At 45.3% G+C, this 23,047-nt stretch overlaps 1 protein-coding gene across 2 annotated transcripts in view; it reads right to left on the reverse strand.

Moving 5' to 3' along the window:
• The window catches only part of tmem237a (transmembrane protein 237a), a 61,011-nt gene extending 38,082 nt beyond the window's left edge, over positions 1–22,929 (reverse strand). The window contains exons 1-5 of one of the 2 annotated variants that reach the window (XM_090216468.1): positions 22,475–22,929; positions 20,774–20,848; positions 10,302–10,436; positions 2,640–2,736; positions 2,110–2,264 (exon numbers count right to left, since the gene is read on the reverse strand). In XM_090216468.1, coding sequence (XP_090072594.1) covers positions 2,110–2,264; positions 2,640–2,736; positions 10,302–10,436; positions 20,774–20,848; positions 22,475–22,508 — 496 coding nt within the window. In that variant the 5' untranslated portion in view covers positions 22,509–22,929. Of the gene's footprint in view, positions 1–2,109; positions 2,265–2,639; positions 2,737–10,301; positions 10,461–20,773; positions 20,849–22,474 lie in introns of both variants that reach the window. The other variant, XM_090216467.1, reaches the window with a different exon arrangement.
• Positions 22,930–23,047: the final 118 nt, after the last annotated feature.

Below are 23,047 nucleotides of genomic sequence, written 5' to 3' on the forward strand. Positions count from 1 at the left end.
CAGGTAGACAGGCAGACTAGTCACAGGCAGACAGACAGCTAGTTGCAGGCAGACAGGCAGACTAGTCGCAGGCAGACAGACAGCTAGTTGCAGGCAGACAGGCAGACTAGTCACAGGCAGACAGACAGCTAGTCGCAGGCAGACTAGTCACAGGCAGACAGGCAGACTAGTCGCAGGCAGACAGGCAGCTAGCTGCAGGCAGACAGACAGCTAGTTGCAGGCAGACAGGCAGCTAGTTGCAGGCAGACAGGCAGCTAGTTGCAGGCAGACAGGCAGCTAGTTGCAGGCAGACAGGCAGCTAGCTGCAGGCAGACAGGCAGCTAGCTGCAGGCAGACAGGCAGACAGGCAGCTAGTTGCAGGCAGACAGGCAGACTAGTCACAGGCAGACAGACAGCTAGTTGCAGGCAGACAGACAGCTAGTTGCAGACAGACAGACAGCTAGTTGCAGACAGACAGACAGCTAGTTGCAGGCAGACAGGCAGCTAGCTGCAGGCAGACAGGCAGCTAGTTGCAGGCAGACAGGCAGACTAGTCACAGGCAGACAGACAGATAGTTGCAGGCAGACAGACAGCTAGTTGCAGACAGACAGGCAGACTAGTCACAGGCAGACAGACAGCTAGTCGCAGGCTGACAGGCAGACAGGCAGACTAGTCACAGGCAGACAGACAGCTAGTTGCAGGCAGACAGACAACTAGTCACAGGCAGACAGACAGCTTGTTGCAGGCAGACAGGCAGACTAGTCACAGGCAGACAGACAGCTAGTTGCAGGCAGACAGGCAGACTAGTCACAGGCAGACAGACAGCTAGTCGCAGGCAGACAGGCAGACTAGTCACAGGCAGACAGACAGCTAGTTGCAGGCAGACAGGCAGACTAGTCACAGGCAGACAGACAGCTAGTTGCAGGCAGACAGACAGCTAGTCGCAGGCTGACAGGCAGACTAGTCACAGGCAGACAGACAGCTAGTTGCAGGCAGACAGACAGCTAGTTGCAGGCAGACAGACAGCTAGTTGCAGGCAGACAGACAGCTAGTTGCAGGCAGACAGGCAGACTAGTTGCAGGCAGACAGGCAGACTAGTTGCAGGCAGACTAGTCGCAGGCAGACAGACAGCTAGTCGCAGGCAGACTCGTCACAGGCAGGCAGACAGACAGCTAGTTGCAGGCAGACAGGCAGACTAGTTGCAGGCAGACAGGCAGACTAGTCACAGGCAGACAGACAGACAGCTAGTTGCAGGCAGACAGACAGCTAGTCGCAGGCTGACAGGCAGACAGGCAGACTAGTCACAGGCAGACAGACAGCTAGTTGCAGGCAGACTAGTCACAGGCAGACAGACAGCTAGTTGCAGGCAGACAGACAGCTAGTTGCAGGCAGACAGACAGCTAGTCACAGGCAGTCAGGCAGACAGCTAGTCGCAGGCAGACAGGCAGCTAGTCACAGGCAGACTAGTCACAGGCAGACAGACAGCTAGTCGCAGGCAGACAGACAGCTAGTTGCAGGCAGACAGACAGCTAGTCGCAGGCAGACAGGCAGACAGACAGCTAGTTGCAGGTAGACAGGCAGACTAGTCACAGGCAGACAGACAGCTAGTTGCAGGCAGACAGGCAGACTAGTCGCAGGCAGACAGACAGCTAGTTGCAGGCAGACAGGCAGACTAGTCACAGGCAGACAGACAGCTAGTCGCAGGCAGACTAGTCACAGGCAGACAGGCAGACTAGTCGCAGGCAGACAGACAGCTAGTCGCAGGCAGACAGGCAGACTAGTCACAGGCAGACAGACAGCTAGTCGCAGGCAGACAGGCAGACTAGTCACAGGCAGACAGGCAGACTAGTCGCAGGCAGACAGGCAGCTAGTCGCAGGCAGACAGACAGCTAGTCGCAGGCAGACTAGTCACAGGCAGACAGGCAGACTAGTCACAGGCAGACAGACAGCTAGTCGCAGGCAGACAGGCAGACTAGTCTAGACTAGTGATTTACTTTAAAAAGTGAAATACTTTGTGAGAGTTTGCAGCGCCGTTCTACCGTTGTTTAGAGATCTAAGTCTCTGCCGACACCTCAAGATTTGGTTGCACGTTCCGATTTTATGTTAAAATAAGAGAGACAGGACACTCACTGTTTCTCTCCACAAACACTTTGCCGACAGGCTGGCTGTGGCCCAGAGGAGAAGAAAACAGGGAATGCTGGGGGATAGCATGGTGCAAACCACTGACGATGTCACCTTCCTCCACACCCAGGTCATTGGCGTAATGCATGTCAATCTTGGACTTCCTGTTGTAGGGGGGAGGGGGGGGGGGTGCAGATAGTAACGTGTCAAGATGGAGATTATGAAGACGTTCCAGGTCGCTTACTGTGCAGATATATCATCAACAGGTCATTAAGGCATATGGATGGGGGTTCCTGGAACACATATTCAATATAGGCGACCTGGAACGTCCCCGTAGTTCGATGCTGGAGGTTAGATTCATCACAATGTTCTCTTTTTCATATGTTCTGTAGCAGTTGCTTTAGCCCGGGTCTAGCCTGGTCGCAGATCTGGTTGTGCTGTTTTCCTATGGTCACAATGACCACGTGGCTTTGCAAACCGCCCAAACAGATGTGGTACCAAGCTATGGAGGGTCTGGCCTGCAGCAGTCCAGAACTCACTTCTTCCTCTTGGTTTTTGTCCTGGTGACGGCTTGTTCCTCCCCGTCCGTGTGCTGGTCCATCCCATCCCCATTCACCAGCTCCGGCTCCTCCATGTCTGAGATAGATAGATAAGATAAGATAAGATTGATAGATACAGTGCCTTGCGAAAGTATTCGGCCCCCTTGAACTTTGCGACCTTTTGACACATTTCAGGCTTCAAACATAAAGATATAAAACTGTATGTTTTTGTGAAGAATCAACAACAAGTGGGACACAATCATGAAGTGGAACGACATTTATTGGATATTTCAAACTTTTTTAACAAATCAAAACTGAAAAATTGGGCGTGCAAAATTATTCAGCCCCCTTAAGTTAATACTTTGTAGCGCCACCTTTTGCTGCGATTACAGCTGTAAGTCGCTTGGGGTATGTCTCTATCAGTTTTGCACATCGAGAGACTGACATTTTTTCCCATTCCTCCTTGCAAAACAGCTCGAGCTCAGTGAGGTTGGATGGAGAGCATTTGTGAACAGCAGTTTTCAGTTCTTTCCACAGATTCTCGATTGGATTCAGGTCTGGACTTTGACTTGGCCATTCTAACACCTGGATATGTTTATTTTTGAACCATTCCATTGTAGATTTTGCTTTATGTTTTGGATCATTGTCTTGTTGGAAGACAAATCTCCGTCCCAGTCTCAGGTCTTTTGCAGACTCCATCAGGTTTTCTTCCAGAATGGTCCTGTATTTGGCTCCATCCATCTTCCCATCAATTTTAACCATCTTCCCTGTCCCTGCTGAAGAAAAGCAGGCCCAAACCATGATGCTGCCACCACCATGTTTGACAGTGGGGATGGTGTGTTCATGGTGATGAGCTGTGTTGCTTTTACGCCAAACATAACGTTTTGCATTGTTGCCAAAAAGTTCAATTTTGGTTTCATCTGACCAGAGCACCTTCTTCCACATGTTTGGTGTGTCTCCCAGGTGGTTTGTGGCAAACTTTAAACTACACTTTTTATGGATATCTTTAAGAAATGTCTTTCTTCTTGCCACTCTTCCATAAAGGCCAGATTTGTGCAATATACGACTGATTGTTGTCCTATGGACAGAGTCTCCCACCTCAGCTGTAGATCTCTGCAGTTCATCCAGAGTGATCATGGGCCTCTTGGCTGCATCTCTGATCAGTCTTCTCCTTGTATGAGCTGAATGTTTAGAGGGACGGCCAGGTCTTGGTAGATTTGCAGTGGTCTGATACTCCTTCCATTTCAATATTATCGCTTGCACAGTGCTCCTTGGGATGTTTAAAGCTTGGGAAATCTTTTTGTATCCAAATCCGGGTTTAAACTTCTTCACAACAGTATCTCGGACCTGCCTGGTGTGTTCCTTGTTCTTCATGATGCTCTCTGCGCTTTTAACGGACCTCTGAGACTATCACAGTGCAGGTGCATTTATACGGAGACTTGATTACACACAGGTGGATTGTATTTATCATCATTAGTCATTGAGGTCAACATTGGATCATTCAGAGATCCTCACTGAACTTCTGGAGAGAGTTTGCTGCACTGAAAGTAAAGGGGCTGAATAATTTTGCACGCCCAATTTTTCAGTTTTTGATTTGTTAAAAAAGTTTGAAATATCCAATAAATGTCGTTCCACTTCATGATTGTGCCCCACTTGTTGTTGATTCTTCACAAAAAAATACAGTTTTATATCTTTATGTTTGAAGCCTTAAATGTGGCAAAAGGTCGCAAAGTTCAAGGGGGCCGAATACTTTCGCACGGCACAAAAGATAAGATTGATAGATTAGATAATATAGATAGATAGATAGATAAGACAGATAAAACAGATTAGATAAGATTATATAAAATAGATAAGATTAGATAGATAGATAGACATAATTTACCAGCCATTTGAGAATAGATAATTACACATGGGCATGAGAGAGGTTTAAAGGCTTTCTATACATCTATACAACTAATTATAGAGTGGTACAGTCCGTGGTAGACTCTTTGTGTTAAATCAGGACCAACTAACGAACGAGCAACTATGTCCAGCTGCAACCAACTGTGACAACAGTCTACACATCTATTTGGGCTGGCTGTAGTCTGATAAATAAACTACCTAGACACAGATTAAACATGCAGTCTACACACCAGGCAGAGTATCTCTTTGGGCTGGCTGTAGTCTGATAAATAAACTACCTAGACACAGATTAAACATGCAGTCTACACACCAGGCAGAGTATCTCTTTGGGCTGGCTGTAGTCTGATAAATAAACTACCTAGACACAGATTAAACATGCAGTCTACACACCAGGCAGAGTATCTCTTTGGGCTGGCTGTAGTCTGATAAATAAACTACCTAGACACAGATTAAACATGCAGTCTACACACCAGGCAGAGTATCTCTTTGGGCTGGCTGTAGTCTGATAAATAAACTACCTAGACACAGATTAAACATGCAGTCTACACACCAGGCAGAGTATCTCTTTGGGCTGGCTGTAGTCTGATAAATAAACTACCTAGACACAGATTAAACATGCAGTCTACACACCAGGCAGAGTATCTCTTTGGGCTGGCTGTAGTCTGATAAATAAACTACCTAGACACAGATTAAACATGCAGTCTACACACCAGGCAGAGTATCTCTTTGGGCTGGCTGTAGTCTGATAAATAAACTACCTAGACACAGATTAAACATGCAGTCTACACACCAGGCAGAGTATCTCTTTGGGCTGGCTGTAGTCTGATAAATAAACTACCTAGACACAGATTAAACATGCAGTCTACACACCAGGCAGAGTATCTCTTTGGGCTGGCTGTAGTCTGATAAATAAACTACCTAGACACAGATTAAACATGCAGTCTACACACCAGGCAGAGTATCTCTTTGGGCTGGCTGTAGTCTGATAAATAAACTACCTAGACACAGATTAAACATGCAGTCTACACACCAGGCAGAGTATCTCTTTGGGCTGGCTGTAGTCTGATAAATAAACTACCTAGACACAGATTAAACATGCAGTCTACACACCAGGCAGAGTATCTCTTTGGGCTGGCTGTAGTCTGATAAATGAACTACCTAGACACAGATTAAACATGCAGTCTACACACCAGGCAGAGCATCTCTTTGGGCTGGCTGTAGTCTGATAAATAAACTACCTAGACACAGATTAAACATGCAGTCTACACACCAGGCAGAGTGTCTCTTTGGGCTGGCTGTAGTCTGATAAATAAACTACCTAGACACAGATTAAACATGCAGTCTACACACCAGGCAGAGTATCTCTTTGGGCTGGCTGTAGTCTGATAAATAAACTACCTAGACACAGATTAAACATGCAGTCTACACACCAGGCAGAGTATCTCTTTGGGCTGGCTGTAGTCTGATAAATAAACTACCTAGACACAGATTAAACATGCAGTCTACACACCAGGCAGAGTATCTCTTTGGGCTGGCTGTAGTCTGATAAATAAACTACCTAGACACAGATTAAACATGCAGTCTACACACCAGGCAGAGTATCTCTTTGGGCTGGCTGTAGTCTGATAAATAAGCTACATAGACACAGATTAAACATGCAGTCTACACACCAGGCAGAGTATCTCTTTGGGCTGGCTGTAGTCTGATAAATAAACTACCTAGACACAGATTAAACATGCAGTCTACACACCAGGCAGAGTGTCTCTTTGGGCTGGCTGTAGTCTGATAAATAAACTACCTAGACACAGATTAAACATGCAGTCTACACACCAGGCAGAGTATCTCTTTGGGCTGGCTGTAGTCTGATAAATAAACTACCTAGACACAGATTAAACATGCAGTCTACACACCAGGCAGAGTGTCTCTTTGGGCTGGCTGTAGTCTGATAAATAAACTACCTAGACACAGATTAAACATGCAGTCTACACACCAGGCAGAGTATCTATTTGGGCTGGCTGTAGTCTGATAAATAAGCTACCTAGACACAGATTAAAAATGCAGTCCGTGAGGCTTAAGCAATTACAAATTCAGAACTTATTTTACAGATAAACATATATATATATATATTTATTTTTTTGTAGGACGTAACATATATGAAATTGATGACGTAGTGCACAATTATGAGGGACCCATTTAGGCTTTGTAAGCACTACTTTCAAAACTACTGGCCTAAAAGGATACAAAAGCATGACTTTAAGCCTTGTCCTTTCTCAATGGAGATCTCTTTAGTCCTGGCAACATCTGGAAACCCAGGCCACAAAGCAGCAGGGTTACCGTTAGGAGGGTTACCGTTAGGAAGATGTGACGCCGGACAACGTGACCGGGAAGATAGTATTATTTTATTTTACTTTACTTTACCAGACGTTTGTGAAATTTACTGGATCCATATGCATTGGGGTGTAAAACCCAATAGGTTGTCCTGACACAGCGTTCAGAATGACAGAAATCACATTATGGTGATGTATCTTAACAGAACATTATGGTGATGTATCTTAACAGAACATTATGGTGATGTATCTTAACAGAACATTATGGTGATGTATCTTAACAGAACATTATGGTGATGTATCTTAACAGAACATTATGGTGATGTATCTTAACAGAACATTATGGTGATTTATCTTAACAGAACATTATGGTGATGTATCTTAACAGAACATTATGGTGATGTATCTTAACAGAACATTATGGTGATGTATCTTAACAGAACATTATGGTGATGTATCTTAACAGAACATTATGGTGATGTATCTTAACAGAACATTATGGTGATGTATCTTAACAGAACATTATGGTGATGTATCTTAACAGAACATTATGGTGATGTATCTTAACAGAACATTATGGTGATGTATCTTAACAGAACATTATGGTGATGTATCTTAACAGAACATTATGGTGATGTATCTTAACAGAACATTATGGTGATGTATCTTAACAGAACATTATAGTGATGTATCTTAACAGAACATTATAGTGATGTATCTTAACAGAACATTATGGTGATGTATCTTAACAGAACATTATGGTGATGTATCTTAACAGAACATTATGGTGATTTATCTTAACAGAACATTATAGTGATGTATCTTAACAGAACATTATGGTGATGTATCTTAACAGAACATTATGGTGATGTATCTTAACAGAACATTATGGTGATTTATCTTAACAGAACATTATGGTGATGTATCTTAACAGAACATTATAGTGATGTATCTTAACAGAACATTATAGTGATGTATCTTAACAGAACATTATGGTGATGTATCTTAACAGAACATTATAGTGATGTATCTTAACAGAACATTATGGTGATGTATCTTAACAGAACATTATAGTGATGACCAAACATGAAAAACATCTAAGATATGTGAAGATAAGGTGGCTCGAGCATCATTTAAAATGTTGAGACAAGAAGAAAGGGAGAGGTGTGTGTGTCTCTCTCTCCAGAATGTGCTCCACCGTCTCCAGCCAATTCGTGGGCTCTCAATGTGTGAATTGTTTGCCCGTTGATTGTAGATTTTGATCAATTCTCCATTACGTCACCAGGACTAAACATACAATTAACCCCTGTCATTTGGTTACATTCATTTCTGTTCATGCATGTATTAATTACAGTAATTTACCGTTCTCATTCTCGCAGTGGTAACGTTGTTTGTGGCGTTCACAACCTGCTACAATTGTGAGAAACAAGTTTTTGTTTATTTCATAACCATAATTTACGAATCTCCCCCTTCAATAATCACCCTTATTCAGTGTGAAAGAGCAATGGAAGTTATAGGCCTACTGTTGCATTGGCCAACCACGACAAGACAGACTATCATTGGTCCAACCACGACAAGACAGACTATCATTGGTCCAAACACGACAAGACAGACTATCATTGGTCCAAACACAACAAGACAGACTATCATTGGTCCAACCACGACAAGACAGACTATCATTGGTCCAACCACGACAAGACAGACTATCATTGGTCCAAACACAACAAGACAGTTGTGAAGAGGACACGACCACACCTATTCCCCCCCCAGGAGGCTGAAAATATTTGTCATGGTTCCCAGATCCTCAAAGATTTTTACAGCTGCACCATCGAGAGCATCTTGCCTGGCTGCATCACTGCCCGTTGTGGCAACTGCTCGTCATCCGACCATAAGGCACTACAGAGGGTAGTGCGTACGGCCCAGTACATCACTGGGGCCAAGCTTCCTGCCATCCAGGACCTCTATACCAGGTGGTGTCAGAGGAAGGCCCTGACAATTGTCAAAGACTCCAGCCACCTTCTCTTTGCTACCGCACGGAGCGCCAAGTCTAGGTCCAAAAGGCTCCTTAACAGCTTCTACCCCCAAGCCATAACACTATTTGCATGTTTGACACTGCTGCTACTGCTGCTATGCATAGTCCCTTTACCCCTACCTACATGTACATATTGTTACTTTGACTAACCTGTACCCCTGCACATTGACTCGGTACCCCAGGTATATAGCCTCGCTATTGTTATTTTACTGTGTTACTTTTTTTTACTTCAGTTTATTTAGGGTGCTAGGGTAACAGAACCTAGGGTAACAGTACCTAGGGTAACAGAACCTAGGGTAACAGAACCTAGGGTAACAGTACCTAGGGTAACAGAACCTAGGGTAACAGTACCTAGGGTAACAGAACCTAGGGTAACAGAACCTAGGGTAACAGTACCTAGGGTAACAGAACCTAGGGTAACAGAACCTAGTGTAACAGAACCTAGGGTAACAGAACCTAGGGTAACAGAACCTAGGGTACTAGGGTAACAGAACCTAGGGTAACAGAACCTAGGGTGCTAGGGTAACAGAACCTAGGGTAACAGTACCTAGGGTAACATAACCTAGGGTACTAGGGTAACAGAACATAGGGTAACAGAACCTAGGGTAACATAACCTAGGGTACTAGGGTAACAGAACCTAGGGTACTAGGGTAACAGAACCTAGGGTACTAGAGTAACAGTACCTAGGTTAACATAACCTAGGGTACTAGGGTAACAGAACCTAGTGTACTAGGGTAACAGAACCTAGAGTAACAGAACCTAGGGTAACATAACCTAGGGTACTAGGATAACAGAACCTAGGGTAACAGTACCTAGGGTAACAGAACCTAGAGTAACATTACCTAGGGTACTAGGGTAACAGATCCTAGGGTAACATAACCTAGGGTACTAGGGTAACAGAACCTAGGGTACTAGGTAACATATCATAGAGTAACAGATCCTAGGGTACTAGGGTAACAGAACCTAGAGTAACAGATCCTAGGGTAACAGAACCTAGGGTACTAGGGTAACAGAACCTAGAACCTAGAGTAACAGATCCTAGGGTAACAGAACCTAGGGTACTAGGGTAACAGAACCTAGAACCTAGGGTAACAGTACCTAGGGTAACAGAACCTAGAGTAACATTACCTAGGGTACTAGGGTAACAGAACCTAGAGTAACAGATCCTAGAGTAACAGATCCTAGGGTAACAGAACCTAGGGTACTAGGGTAACAGAACCTAGAACCTAGAGTAACAGATCCTATGGTACTAGGGTAACAGAACCTAGAACCTAGAGTAACAGATTCTAGGGTAACAGTACCTAGGGTAACATAACCTAGAGTAACATTACCTAGGGTACTAGGGTAACATAACCTAGAACCTAGAGTAACAGATCCTAGGGTAACAGAACCTAAGGTACCTTGGGTCTGAGCTTTCTTTTTCTTCTTCCTCTTCTGTGGTGGAACTTCCTGTGGTTCAGGGGTCAGAGGGATCGTCTCTGACTGCCTCCTACTGGCCAGTCCCTCCATCTCAATACCTGGCTCTGGAGGGCTGCCTGGGTAGCAGACAGCAGAACACACTGAGGAGGACACTTAGTTCAGTATACAGACATGAGTTGGCAAAAGGTTTCCAGTAAAGTAGCAGAATTGTGAAAACTTTTAGGATTTGATGGATTTTTTATAACATGTAAAGTAAATTTAAATAAATAATACATTAATATTAGTATACAAAATAGAATGACACAGCTGTAAAACATGTTCCTAAATATAACCAATCTACAGTTCATGTAGATTTCATGTTTCAGCATGAAATATCATATCAATGTTTACACACTTTTATTTATTTTAACTAATATGTGCCGTTGATGATCAGTTTTTGCTGGAGTCGATAGTTGAAGGAGTTCAGAGTTCATTGGAAATGATGTCATCCCAGCAAACCGGGAACATTCCCATGACATTAGTTAATAAGATTCCCAGTAAGTTCTAGTTAGGGTTTTATGTAACACTGCGATGATAACGTCACCTATTTCTACTAATTAGCTGCTCAACAAAGACCGTAACTAGCTGAATCAGATATACTAAATTAGGGTTGGACTGATAACCTACAGGACAGTAGATCTCCAGGAAGAGTGTTGGACTCATAACCTACAGGACAGTAGATCTCCAGGAAGAGTGTTGGACTGATAACCTACAGGACAGTAGATCTCCAGGAAGAGTGTTGGATTGATAACCTACAGGACAGTAGATCTCCAGGAAGAGTGTTGGACTCATAACCTACAGGACAGTAGATCTCCAGGAAGAGGGTTGGACTCATAACCTACAGGACAGTAGATCTCCAGGAAGAGTGTTGGACTCATAACCTACAGGACAGTAGATCTCCAGGAAGAGGGTTGGACTCGGACTCATAACCTACAGGACAGTAGATCTCCAGGAAGAGGGTTGGACTCTCAACCTACAGGACAATAGATCTCCAGGAAGAGTGTTGGACTCATAACCTACAGGACAGTAGATCTCCAGGAAGAGGGTTGGACTGAAAACCTACAGGACAGTATATCTCCAGGAAGAGTGTTGGACTCGGACTCATAACCTACAGGACAGTAGATCTCCAAGAAGAGGGTTGGACTCTCAACCTACAGGACAGTAGATATCCAGGAAGAGTGTTGGACTCATAACCTACAGGACAGTAGATCTCCAGGAAGAGGGTTGGACTCATAACCTACAGGACAGTAGATCTCCAGGAAGAGGGTTGGACTGAAAACCTACAGGACAGTAGATCTCCAGGAAGAGTGTTGGACTCATAACCTACAGGACAGTAGATCTCCAGGAAGAGGGTTGGACTCATAACCTACAGGACAGTAGATCTCCAGGAAGAGGGTTGGACTGAAAACCTACAGGACAGTAGATCTCCAGGAAGAGTGTTGGACTCATAACCTACAGGACAGTAGATCTCCAGGAAGAGTGTTGGACTCATAACCTACAGGACAGTAGATCTCCAGGAAGAGGGTTGGACTCTCAACCTACAGGACAGTAGATCCCCAGGAAGAGGGTTGGACTCATAACCTACAGGACAGTAGATCTCCAGGAAGAGGGTTGGACTGAAAACCTACAGGACAGTATATCTCCAGGAAGAGTGTTGGACTCATAACCTACAGGACAGTAGATCTCCAGGAAGAGGGTTGGACTCATAACCTACAGGACAGTAGATCTCCAGGAAGAGGGTTGGAATGAAAACCTACAGGACAGTATATCTCCAGGAAGAGTGTTGGACTCATAACCTACAGGACAGTAGATCTCCAGGAAGAGGGTTGGACTGAAAACCTACAGGACAGTAGATCTCCAGGAAGAGTGTTGGACTCATAACCTACAGGACAGTAGATCTCCAGGAAGAGGGTTGGACTCATAACCTACAGGACAGTAGATCTCCAGGAAGAGGGTTGGACTGAAAACCTACAGGACAGTATATCTCCAGGAAGAGTGTTGGACTCATAACCTACAGGACAGTAGATCTCCAGGAAGAGGGTTGGACTGAAAACCTACAGGACAGTATATCTCCAGGAAGAGTGTTGGACTCATAACCTACAGGACAGTAGATCCCCAGGAAGAGGGTTGGACTCATAACCTACAGGACAGTAGATCTCCAGGAAGAGGGTTGGAATGAAAACCTACAGGACAGTAGATCTCCAGGAAGAGTGTTGGACTCATAACCTACAGGACAGTAGATCTCCAGGAAGAGGGTTGGACTGAAAACCTACAGGACAGTAGATCTCCAGGGTTGGACTCCCAAAACACAAAAAAACTGTCCAGTTGTGCAGATGATTCTACAATGTTCATTTTTGGGGGTTCAAAAAACAGTCACCTGATGTTACAATCATCCCTACTGCCTCTGATCTGGAGGACTCACTAAACAGAGAACATCCCTGGTCATCCCTACTGCCTCTGATCTGGAGGACTCACTAAACAGAGAACATCCCTGGTCATCCCTCCTGCCTCTGATCTGGAGGACTCACTAAACAGAGAACATCCCTGGTCATCCCTACTGTCTGATCTGGAGGACTCACTAAACAGAGAACATCCCTGGTCATCCCTACTGCCTCTGATCTGGTGGACTCACTAAACAGAGAACATCCCTGGTCATCCCTACTGCCTCTGATCTGGTGGACTCAGTAAACACACATGCTTAATTTGTGTGCCGCAGGGCTATCCATACATTAAAATAACAAGAAAACGTTGCAGTCTGATTTGCTTAATAAGGAATTTAAAAATTATTTATAGTTTTACTTTAGATACTTAACCTCTCTTGGGTAAGGGGCAGTATTTTCACCTCCAGATGAAAAGCGTGCCCAAAGTAAACTGCCTGTTACTCAGGCCCAGAAGCTAGGATATGCATATAATTGGTAGATTTGGATAGAAAACACTCTAAAGTTTCCAAAACTGTTAAAATAATGTCTGTGAGTATAAGAGAACTGATAAGGCAGGCGACAACCTGAGAAAAATCCATCCAGGAAGTGGAATTATTTTCATGTGGCTGTTTTTCAACTCCATGCCTATAGAGAATCCAATGGGTTAAGAATCAGATTGCTGTTCCTGTGGCTTCCACTAGATGTGAACAGTCTTTAGACATAGTTTCAGGCTTTTATTTTGAAAAACTATGAGTTAAAAGCCATTTTGGTCAGAGGACGTATGCAGACCTGATTTGCGCGCGGTTTGTTATTTTTCCTTTCTATTGAAAACGGTATTTTCCGATATAAATATTATTGATTATAAAGACAATAAACAACCTGAGGATTCATTATAAACATCGCTGGTACTTTTAGTATGTATTCGTCTGCATGTTGTGACCGCCTTGGAGCCATTGGATTACTGAACAAAACGTGCAAAAAAACCTGAGTTTTTGGGACATAAAGAGTGACTTTATCGAACAAAACAAGCATTTACTGTGTAACTGCGAGTCTTGTGAGTTCAACCATATGAAGATCATCAAAGGTAAGTGATTCATTTTGTCCCTATTTCTGACTTTATTGACTCTTCCACTTTTGTATATGGGGCGCTGTCCACAGATAATCGCATGGTATGTTTTCGCCGTAAAGCCTTTTTGAAATCTGAAACAGCGGCTGGATTAACAAGAAGTTCATCTTTAAGACGATGTATGACACTTGTATTTTTTATGAATGTTTATTATGACTATTTCTTGAGTCATTTACTATTAAGGTATCTTTACTTTTACCGAAGTATGACAACTGGTTACTTTATACACCATAAATAAAATAAAAATCAGTCTGGACTTTCCACATTTAAACTGTGTAACTAAATTCAGTCAAATCGGGGGGAGTTATTTGTGCCAGAAGGGCGTAGGCCTATATGGGCACGCTGAAGGCAACGGCCCCAACCACTACACCACCCCAGGCCACGATTGAACTCAAATTTGACCTTAGTATACACTTGACACTAGTATGTTGTAGCCTAGTGGAGACCAATATCTATCTTGTGTTATTAAGCTGTATAAAACTACGGTTGTTGATGTGCATGGCTGCATTTCAGATATTTCAAAATTACATTTTAACGTTGCAGTAGTAGGACCTAGCATTTGAGCGAGCCAGAGAAAATATTACTTTGATAACAGGCCTGATGACTAGACATCCTCCGCATGGAAAGATAACTGCTCATTTTCAAGAATTGACGAGGCTCGTTTGAATTTCCTGATGCAACAGGAAAATTCTCTGTGACAAAAGAGTGATCGCGTTACGATCTAACATCTGTAGAATCATAATGTGCAGAAAACTACATTTATCGCCATTGTCCATTGAAGTTGATGGGTCATTTATAACAAAATCTTTAGATATTGACAATCATTTCAATAACTATTTCACTAGGAAAGTGAAAAAACTCAAAGTAAAAAGACAACAGTAAACCATCATATTTTTGTATAAAAGAAAGAGAAGGATTGCTGAGGTGGCAGGTAGTCTAGTGGTTAGAGTGTAGGGGAGGTAGGTATCCTAGTGGTTAGAGTGTAGAGGAGGTAGGTATCCTAGTGGTTAGAGTGTAGAGGAGGCAGGTAGTCTAGTGGTTAGAGTGTAGAGGAGGTAGGTAGTCTAGTGGTTAGAGTGTAGAGGAGGTAGGTATCCTAGTGGTTAGAGTGTAGAGGAGGTAGGTATCCTAGTGGTTAGAGTGTAGAGGAGGTAGGTAGTCTAGTGGTTAGAGTGTAGAGGAGGCAGGTAGCCTAGTGGTTAGAGTGTAGAGGAGGTAGGTAGTCTAGTGGTTAGAGTGTAGAGGAGGTAGGTAGTCTAGTGGTTAGAGTGTAGAGGAGGTAGGTAGTCTAGTGGTTAGAGTGTAGAGGAGGCAGGTAGTCTAGTGGTTAGAGTGTAGAGGAGGCAGGTAGCCTAGTGGTTAGAGTGTAGGGGAGGCAGGTAGCCTAGTGGTTAGAGTGTAGAGGAGGCAGGTAACCTAGTGGTTAGAGTGTAGAGGAGGCAGGTAGCCTAGTGGTTAGAGTGTAGAGGAGGCAGGTAGTCTAGTGGTTAGAGTGTAGAGGAGGTAGGTAGTCTAGTGGTTAGAGTGTAGAGGAGGCAGGTAGCCTAGTGGTTAGAGTGTAGAGGAGGTAGGTAACCTAGTGGTTAGAGTGTAGAGGAGGCAGGTAGCCTAGTGGTTAGAGTGTAGAGGAGGTAGGTAACCTAGTGGTTAGAGTGTAGAGGAGGCAGGTATCCTAGTGGTTAGAGTGTAGAGGAGGTAGGTAGTCTAGTGGTTAGAGTGTAGAGGAGGCAGGTAACCTAGTGGTTAGAGTGTAGAGGAGGCAGGTAGCCTAGTGGTTAGAGTGTAGAGGAGGTAGGTAGACTAGTGGTTAGAGTGTAGAGGAGGCAGGTAGTCTAGTGGTTAGAGTGTAGAGGTGGCAGGTAGTCTAGTGGTTAGAGTGTAGAGGAGGTAGGTAACCTAGTGGTTAGAGTGTAGAGGAGGCAGGTAGCCTAGTGGTTAGAGTGTAGAGGAGGCAGGTAGCCTAGTGGTTAGAGTGTAGAGGAGGCAGGTAGCCTAGTGGTTAGAGTGTAGAGGAGGCAGGTAGCCTAGTGGTTAGAGTGTAGAGGAGGCAGGTAACCTAGTGGTTAGAGTGTAGAGGTGGCAGGTAGCCTAGTGGTTAGAGTGTAGAGGAGGCAGGTAGCCTAGTGGTTAGAGTGTAGAGGAGGCAGGTAACCTAGTGGTTAGAGTGTAGAGGTGGCAGGTAGCCTAGTGGTTAGAGTGTAGGGGGCAGGTAGCCTAGTGGTTAGAGTGTAGAGGAGGCAGGTAGCCTAGTGGTTAGAGTGTAGAGGAGGCAGGTAACCTAGTGGTTAGAGTGTAGAGGCGGCAGGTGGCCTAGTGGTTAGAGTGTAGAGGAGGCAGGTAGCCTAGTGGTTAGAGTGTAGAGGAGGCAGGTAGCCTAGTGGTTAGAGTGTAGAGGAGGCAGGTAGCCTAGTGGTTAGAGTGTAGAGGAGGCAGGTAACCTAGTGGTTAGAGTGTAGAGGCGGCAGGTGGCCTAGTGGTTAGAGTGTAGAGGAGGCAGGTAGCCTAGTGGTTAGAGTGTAGAGGAGGCAGGTAGCCTAGTGGTTAGAGTGTAGAGGAGGCAGGTAGCCTAGTGGTTAGAGTGTAGAGGAGGCAGGTAACCTAGTGGTTAGAGTGTAGAGGCGGCAGGTGGCCTAGTGGTTAGAGTGTAGGGGCGGCAGGTAGCCTAGTGGTTAGAGTGTAGAGGAGGCAGGTAACCTAGTGGTTAGAGTGTAGAGGAGGCAGGTAGCCTAGTGGTTAGAGTGTAGAGGAGGTAGGTAGCCTAGTGGTTAGAGTGTAGAGGCGGCAGGTAGCCTAGTGGTTAGAGTGTAGGGGCGGCAGGTAGCCTAGTGGTTAGAGTGTAGAGGAGGCAGGTAGCCTAGTGGTTAGAGTGTAGAGGAGGCAGGTAGCCTAGTGGTTAGAGTGTAGAGGAGGCAGGTAACCTAGTGGTTAGAGTGTAGGGGAGGCAGGTAGCCTAGTGGTTAGAGTGTAGAGGAGGCAGGTAACCTAGTGGTTAGAGTGTAGGGGAGGCAGGTAGCCTAGTGGTTAGAGTGTAGGGGAGGCAGGTAGCCTAGTGGTTAGAGTGTAGAGGAGGCAGGTAACCTAGTGGTTAGAGTGTAGGGGGCAGGTAGCCTAGTGGTTAGAGTGTAGGGGAGGCAGGTAGCCTAGTGGTTAGAGTGTAGAGGAGGCAGGTAACCTAGTGGTTAGAGTGTAGAGGAGGCAGGTAGCCTAGTGGTTAGAGTGTAGAGGAGGTAGGTAGCCTAGTGGTTAGAGTGTAGAGGCGGCAGGTAGCCTAGTGGTTAGAGTGTAGAGGAGGTAGGTAGCCTAGTGGTTAGAGTGTAGAGGAGGCAGGTAGCCTAGTGGTTAGAGTGTAGAGGAGGCAGGTAGCCTAGTGGTTAGAGTGTAGAGGCGGCAGGTAACCTAGTGGTTAGAGTGTAGAGGAGGCAGGTAACCTAGTGGTTAGAGTGTAGAGGTGGCAGGTAGCCTAGTGGTTAGAGTGTAGGGGGCAGGTAGCCTAGTGGTTAGAGTGTAGAGGAGGCAGGTAACCTAGTGGTTAGAGTGTAGAGGCGGCAGGTGGCCTAGTGGTTAGAGTGTAGAGGAGGCAGGTAGCCTAGTGGTTAGAGTGTAGAGGAGGCAGGTAACCTAGTGGTTAGAGTGTAGAGGTGGCAGGTAGCCTAGTGGTTAGAGTGTAGAGGAGGCAGGTAGCCTAGTGGTTAGAGTGTAGAGGAGGCAGGTAACCTAGTGGTTAGAGTGTAGAGGAGGCAGGTAACCTAGTGGTTAGAGTGTAGAGGTGGCAGGTAGCCTAATGGTTAGAGTGTAGGGGGCAGGTAGCCTAGTGGTTAGAGTGTAGAGGAGGCAGGTAGCCTAGTGGTTAGAGTGTAGAGGAGGCAGGTAACCTAGTGGTTAGAGTGTAGAGGCGGCAGGTGGCCTAGTGGTTAGAGTGTAGAGGAGGCAGGTAGCCTAGTGGTTAGAGTGTAGAGGAGGCAGGTAGCCTAGTGGTTAGAGTGTAGAGGAGGCAGGTAGCCTAGTGGTTAGAGTGTAGAGGAGGCAGGTAACCTAGTGGTTAGAGTGTAGAGGCGGCAGGTGGCCTAGTGGTTAGAGTGTAGAGGAGGCAGGTAGCCTAGTGGTTAGAGTGTAGAGGAGGCAGGTAGCCTAGTGGTTAGAGTGTAGAGGAGGCAGGTAGCCTAGTGGTTAGAGTGTAGAGGAGGCAGGTAACCTAGTGGTTAGAGTGTAGAGGCGGCAGGTGGCCTAGTGGTTAGAGTGTAGGGGCGGCAGGTAGCCTAGTGGTTAGAGTGTAGAGGAGGCAGGTAACCTAGTGGTTAGAGTGTAGAGGAGGCAGGTAGCCTAGTGGTTAGAGTGTAGAGGAGGTAGGTAGCCTAGTGGTTAGAGTGTAGAGGCGGCAGGTAGCCTAGTGGTTAGAGTGTAGGGGCGGCAGGTAGCCTAGTGGTTAGAGTGTAGAGGAGGCAGGTAGCCTAGTGGTTAGAGTGTAGAGGAGGCAGGTAGCCTAGTGGTTAGAGTGTAGAGGAGGCAGGTAACCTAGTGGTTAGAGTGTAGGGGAGGCAGGTAGCCTAGTGGTTAGAGTGTAGAGGAGGCAGGTAACCTAGTGGTTAGAGTGTAGGGGAGGCAGGTAGCCTAGTGGTTAGAGTGTAGGGGAGGCAGGTAGCCTAGTGGTTAGAGTGTAGAGGAGGCAGGTAACCTAGTGGTTAGAGTGTAGGGGGCAGGTAGCCTAGTGGTTAGAGTGTAGGGGAGGCAGGTAGCCTAGTGGTTAGAGTGTAGAGGAGGCAGGTAACCTAGTGGTTAGAGTGTAGAGGAGGCAGGTAGCCTAGTGGTTAGAGTGTAGAGGAGGTAGGTAGCCTAGTGGTTAGAGTGTAGAGGCGGCAGGTAGCCTAGTGGTTAGAGTGTAGAGGAGGTAGGTAGCCTAGTGGTTAGAGTGTAGAGGAGGCAGGTAGCCTAGTGGTTAGAGTGTAGAGGAGGCAGGTAGCCTAGTGGTTAGAGTGTAGAGGCGGCAGGTAGCCTAGTGGTTAGAGTGTAGGGGCGGCAGGTAGCTAGTGGTTAGAGTGTTGGGCCAGTAACCGAAAGGTTGCTGGATCTCTGAGCTGACAAGGTAAAATATCTGTTGTTCTGCCCCTGAACAAGGCAGTTAATCCACTGTTCCTTAGTAGGCTGTCATTGTAAATAAGAATTTGTTCAACTGACTTGCCTAGTTAAATAAAGGTCAAAATAATTTAATTTGGTCAAGTTAGTGAAGACATCAAAACTATGAAGTAACCAAAAAAGTATTAAACAAATCAAAATATATTTTATATTTGACATTCTTTAAAGTAGCCACCCTTGATGACAGCTGTGCACACTCTTGGCATTCTCTCAACCAGCTTCATGAGGAATGCTTTTCCAACTGTCTTGAAGGAGTTCCCACATATGCTGAGCACTTGTTGTCTACTTTTTATTCACTTTATTCAGTCCAACTCATCCCTAACCATCTCTTGCTGGCTGCTTTTCCTTCACTCTGCAGTCCAACTCGTCCTAACTCATCTCAGTTGGTTTGAGGTCGGGTCATCTGATGCAGCACTCCATCACTCTCCTTGGTCAAATAGCCCTTACACAGCCTGGAGGTGTGTTTTGGGTCATTGTCCTGTTGAGGAACAAATTATTGTCCCACTAAGCGCAAACCAGAAGGGATGGCGTATCGCTGCAGAATGCTGTGGTAGCCATGCTGATTCCGTGTCACCAACACACCTCCTCCTCCATGCTTCACGGTGGGAACTACACATGCAGAGATCAGCAGTTTACCTACTCTGCGTCTCACAAAGACACGGCAGTTGGAACCAAAAATCTCAAATGTGGACTCATCAGACCAATGGATAGATTTCCACCAGTCTAATGTCCATTGCTCGTGTTTCTTGGCCCAAGCAAGTCTCTTCTTACTGGTGTGCTTTAGTAGTGGTTTCTTTGCAGCAATTCGACCATGAAGGTCTGATTCACCCAGTCTCCTCTGAACAGTTGATGTTGAGATGTCTGTTACTTGAACTCTGTGAAGCATTTATTTGGGCTGCAATTTCTGAGGCTGGTAACTAATGAACTTTATCAGTTAACTCCAATGAACTTATCCTCTGCAGCAGAGGTAACTCTGCGTCTTCCTTTCCTACGGCGGTCCTCATGAGAGCCAGTTTCATCATAGCACTAGATCGTTTCTGCGACTGCACTTGAAGAAACTTTCAAAGTTGTTGACATTTTCCAGATTGACTGACCTTCATGTCTTTAAGTAATGATGGACTGTTGTTTCTCTTTGCTTATCTGAGCAGTTCTTACCATAATATGGACTCGGTCTTTTACCAAATAGGGCTATCTTCTGTATACCCCCCTACCTTGTCACAACACAACTGATTGGCTCACAAATTAACTTTTAACAAGGCAAGTTCCAGGTGACTACCTCATGAAGCTGGTTGAGAGAATGCCAAGAGTGTGCAAAGCTGCCATCAAGGCAAAAGGTGGCTACTTTGAAGAACCTCAAATAAAAATGTTTCACACTTTTTTTGGTTACTACATGATTCCATATGTGTTATTTCATAGTTTCAATATCTTCACTATTATTCTACAAATAGTAAAGCACCTTTTGTTGATTAACAGCCGTCCAATCAGATTGCTCTTAGTAAAATGGAGAGAATTGTCTTTGACCAAATGCAATGCTATTTTTTTCAGAGAATAAGTTAACTACTTACTTTCACATAGAGAAGGGCAATTAACGTGCACCGACTCAGATGACTGATGATTGGTTAAAAGAAAGCTTTTTTTTTTTTTACCAAAACAGAGGCGGGGGGTGTCCACTTTGTTATTGTTTCAATTGCAGATTGTCCCTTTAATCAGAGTATATATTCTTTATCAGCCCACCCACCTTCTGGGTCCTCCACATCACCGGCTTCCTTCTTCCATTTCTTCTTCTTGGTTGATTTGGTGATTGGCATCACGTCTGGATGGATCAATCAAACAATGAAGTTCATTGATCAAACGTTTAATAGGGTTTAAGTAGCTATGTCTCATTAACATATCTCTCATTAACATATCTCTCATTAACATATCTCTCATTAACATATCTCTCATTAACATAAGGTATCTGAGGGCAGTGACACAATGGACCTTGCAGACACCTGAACACACTAAACACATGTCTATGCAGTCAATCTACATTGAGTGTACAAAACATTAGGAACACCTTCCTAATATTATGTTGCACCCTATTTTCCCCCCTTTTCCCCTCAGAACAGCCTCAATTCGTCGGGGTCGTGGACTCTACAAGGTGTTGAAAACGTTCCACAGGGATGCTGGTCCATGTTGACTCTACAAGGTGTCTAAAGCGTTCCACAGGGATGCTGGCCCATGTTGACTCTACAAGGTGTCTACAGCGTTCCACAGGGATGCTGGTCCATGTTGACTCTACAAGGTGTTGAAAGCGTTCCACAGGGATGCTGGTCCATGTTGACTCTACAAGGTGTTGAAAGCGTTCCACAGGGATGCTGGTCCCTGTTGACTCTACAAGGTGTCTAAAGCGTTCCACAGGGATGCTGGTCCATGTTGACTCTACAAGGTGTTGAAAGCGTTCCACAGGGATGCTGGTCCATGTTGACTCTACAAGGTGTTGAAAGCGTTCCACAGGGATGCTGGTCCATGTTGACTCTACAAGGTGTCTACAGCGTTCCACAGGGATGCTGGTCCATGTTGACTCTACAAGGTGTGGAAAGCGTTCCACAGGGATGCTGGCCCATGTTGACTCTACAAGGTGTTGAAAGCGTTCCACAGGGATGCTGGTCCATGTTGACTAAAAAGTTTCCTACAGTTGTGTCAAGTTGGCTGGATGTTCTTTGGGTGGTGGACCATTCTTGATCCACACAGGAAACTGTTGTGTGAAAACCCCAGAAATGTTGCAGTTCTTGACACAAACCGGTGCACCTGGCACCTGCTACCATACCCCGTTCAAAGGCACTTCAATCTTTAGTCTTGCCCATTCACCCTCTGAATGACACACACACACTATCCATGTCTCAAGGCTTGTCAATCCTTCTTTAACCTGTCTCATCCCTTCATCTACATTGAGAGAGGTGGATTTAACAAGTGACATCAATAAGGGATCATAGCTTTCACCTGGTCAGTCTCTGTCATGGAAAGAGCAGGTGTACCTAATGCTTTGTCCACTCAGTGTATATATGACACGTACAGTACATCTAGTAAGTATAGATCGTCTGGTAAACAAAGAAACGTGTCTTTCAGAGTAACAATACAAGACAGACAGACAGACAGACAGATAGACAGAGAAAGGCAGACAGAGACAGGCAGACAGAGACAGGCAGACAGAGACAGGCAGACAGACAGACAGACAGACAGACAGACAGACAGGCAGACAGAGACAGACAGACAGACAGACAGACAGACAGACAGACAGACAGACAGACAGAGACAGACAGACAGACAGACAGACAGGCAGACAGACAACCAGATAGACAGACAGGCAGGCAGACAGAGACAGGCAGACAGACAGACAGACAGACAGACAGGCAGACAGGCAGGGCAGACAGACAGACAGGCAGACAGACAGACTCACCGGCTCTGTCTTGACTGCGTTCGGCAACAACCATGAAAAGAGTCCAGAGGAGAAAACAACAACAATAATATCAGATACAAATCAACAAAAGTATGTTAGTCCACTTCAATCATCCAAAAGGTACTACTTCTTTGGCTTCCCTCTCCGACCGCACGTCTCCTATGGTGTCACCCACTGGACTGTCTCCTAGCACTGAGACTCTTCTCAGAAACAGCTTAGATTGACCCGAGGATAAGCAGGTTGGTTGTGACAGCCTATTGGTTGGCTATAAGCAGGTTGATTAGGTTGTGACAGCCTATCGGTTGGCTAGCTGTCAAACCTGTACCAGACCCGTAGCTGATAGAGAACAGAATGAGTGTATTAACTCGGTAAACTAGGTCTATGATAATTACCTCCTCCCTATTCCCCCTACGGAGATGCCTACTCTACCTGGGCTTCAGAGAGAAACGGGAGGCAGCTAGCGAGAGAGAAGGGAGAGAGAAGGGAGAGTGAGTGAGTGAGAGAGAGGAAGAGAGAGAGAGGGACCACTAGAGCCATTTAGGTCTATAGGAAGTGATCCTATTATCTCTCCTA

This window comes from Oncorhynchus mykiss, chromosome 22, assembly GCF_057628025.1.
Source record: "Oncorhynchus mykiss isolate SJ-2025 chromosome 22, ASM5762802v1, whole genome shotgun sequence".
NCBI classification, from domain to species: Eukaryota; Metazoa; Chordata; class Actinopteri; order Salmoniformes; family Salmonidae; genus Oncorhynchus; species Oncorhynchus mykiss.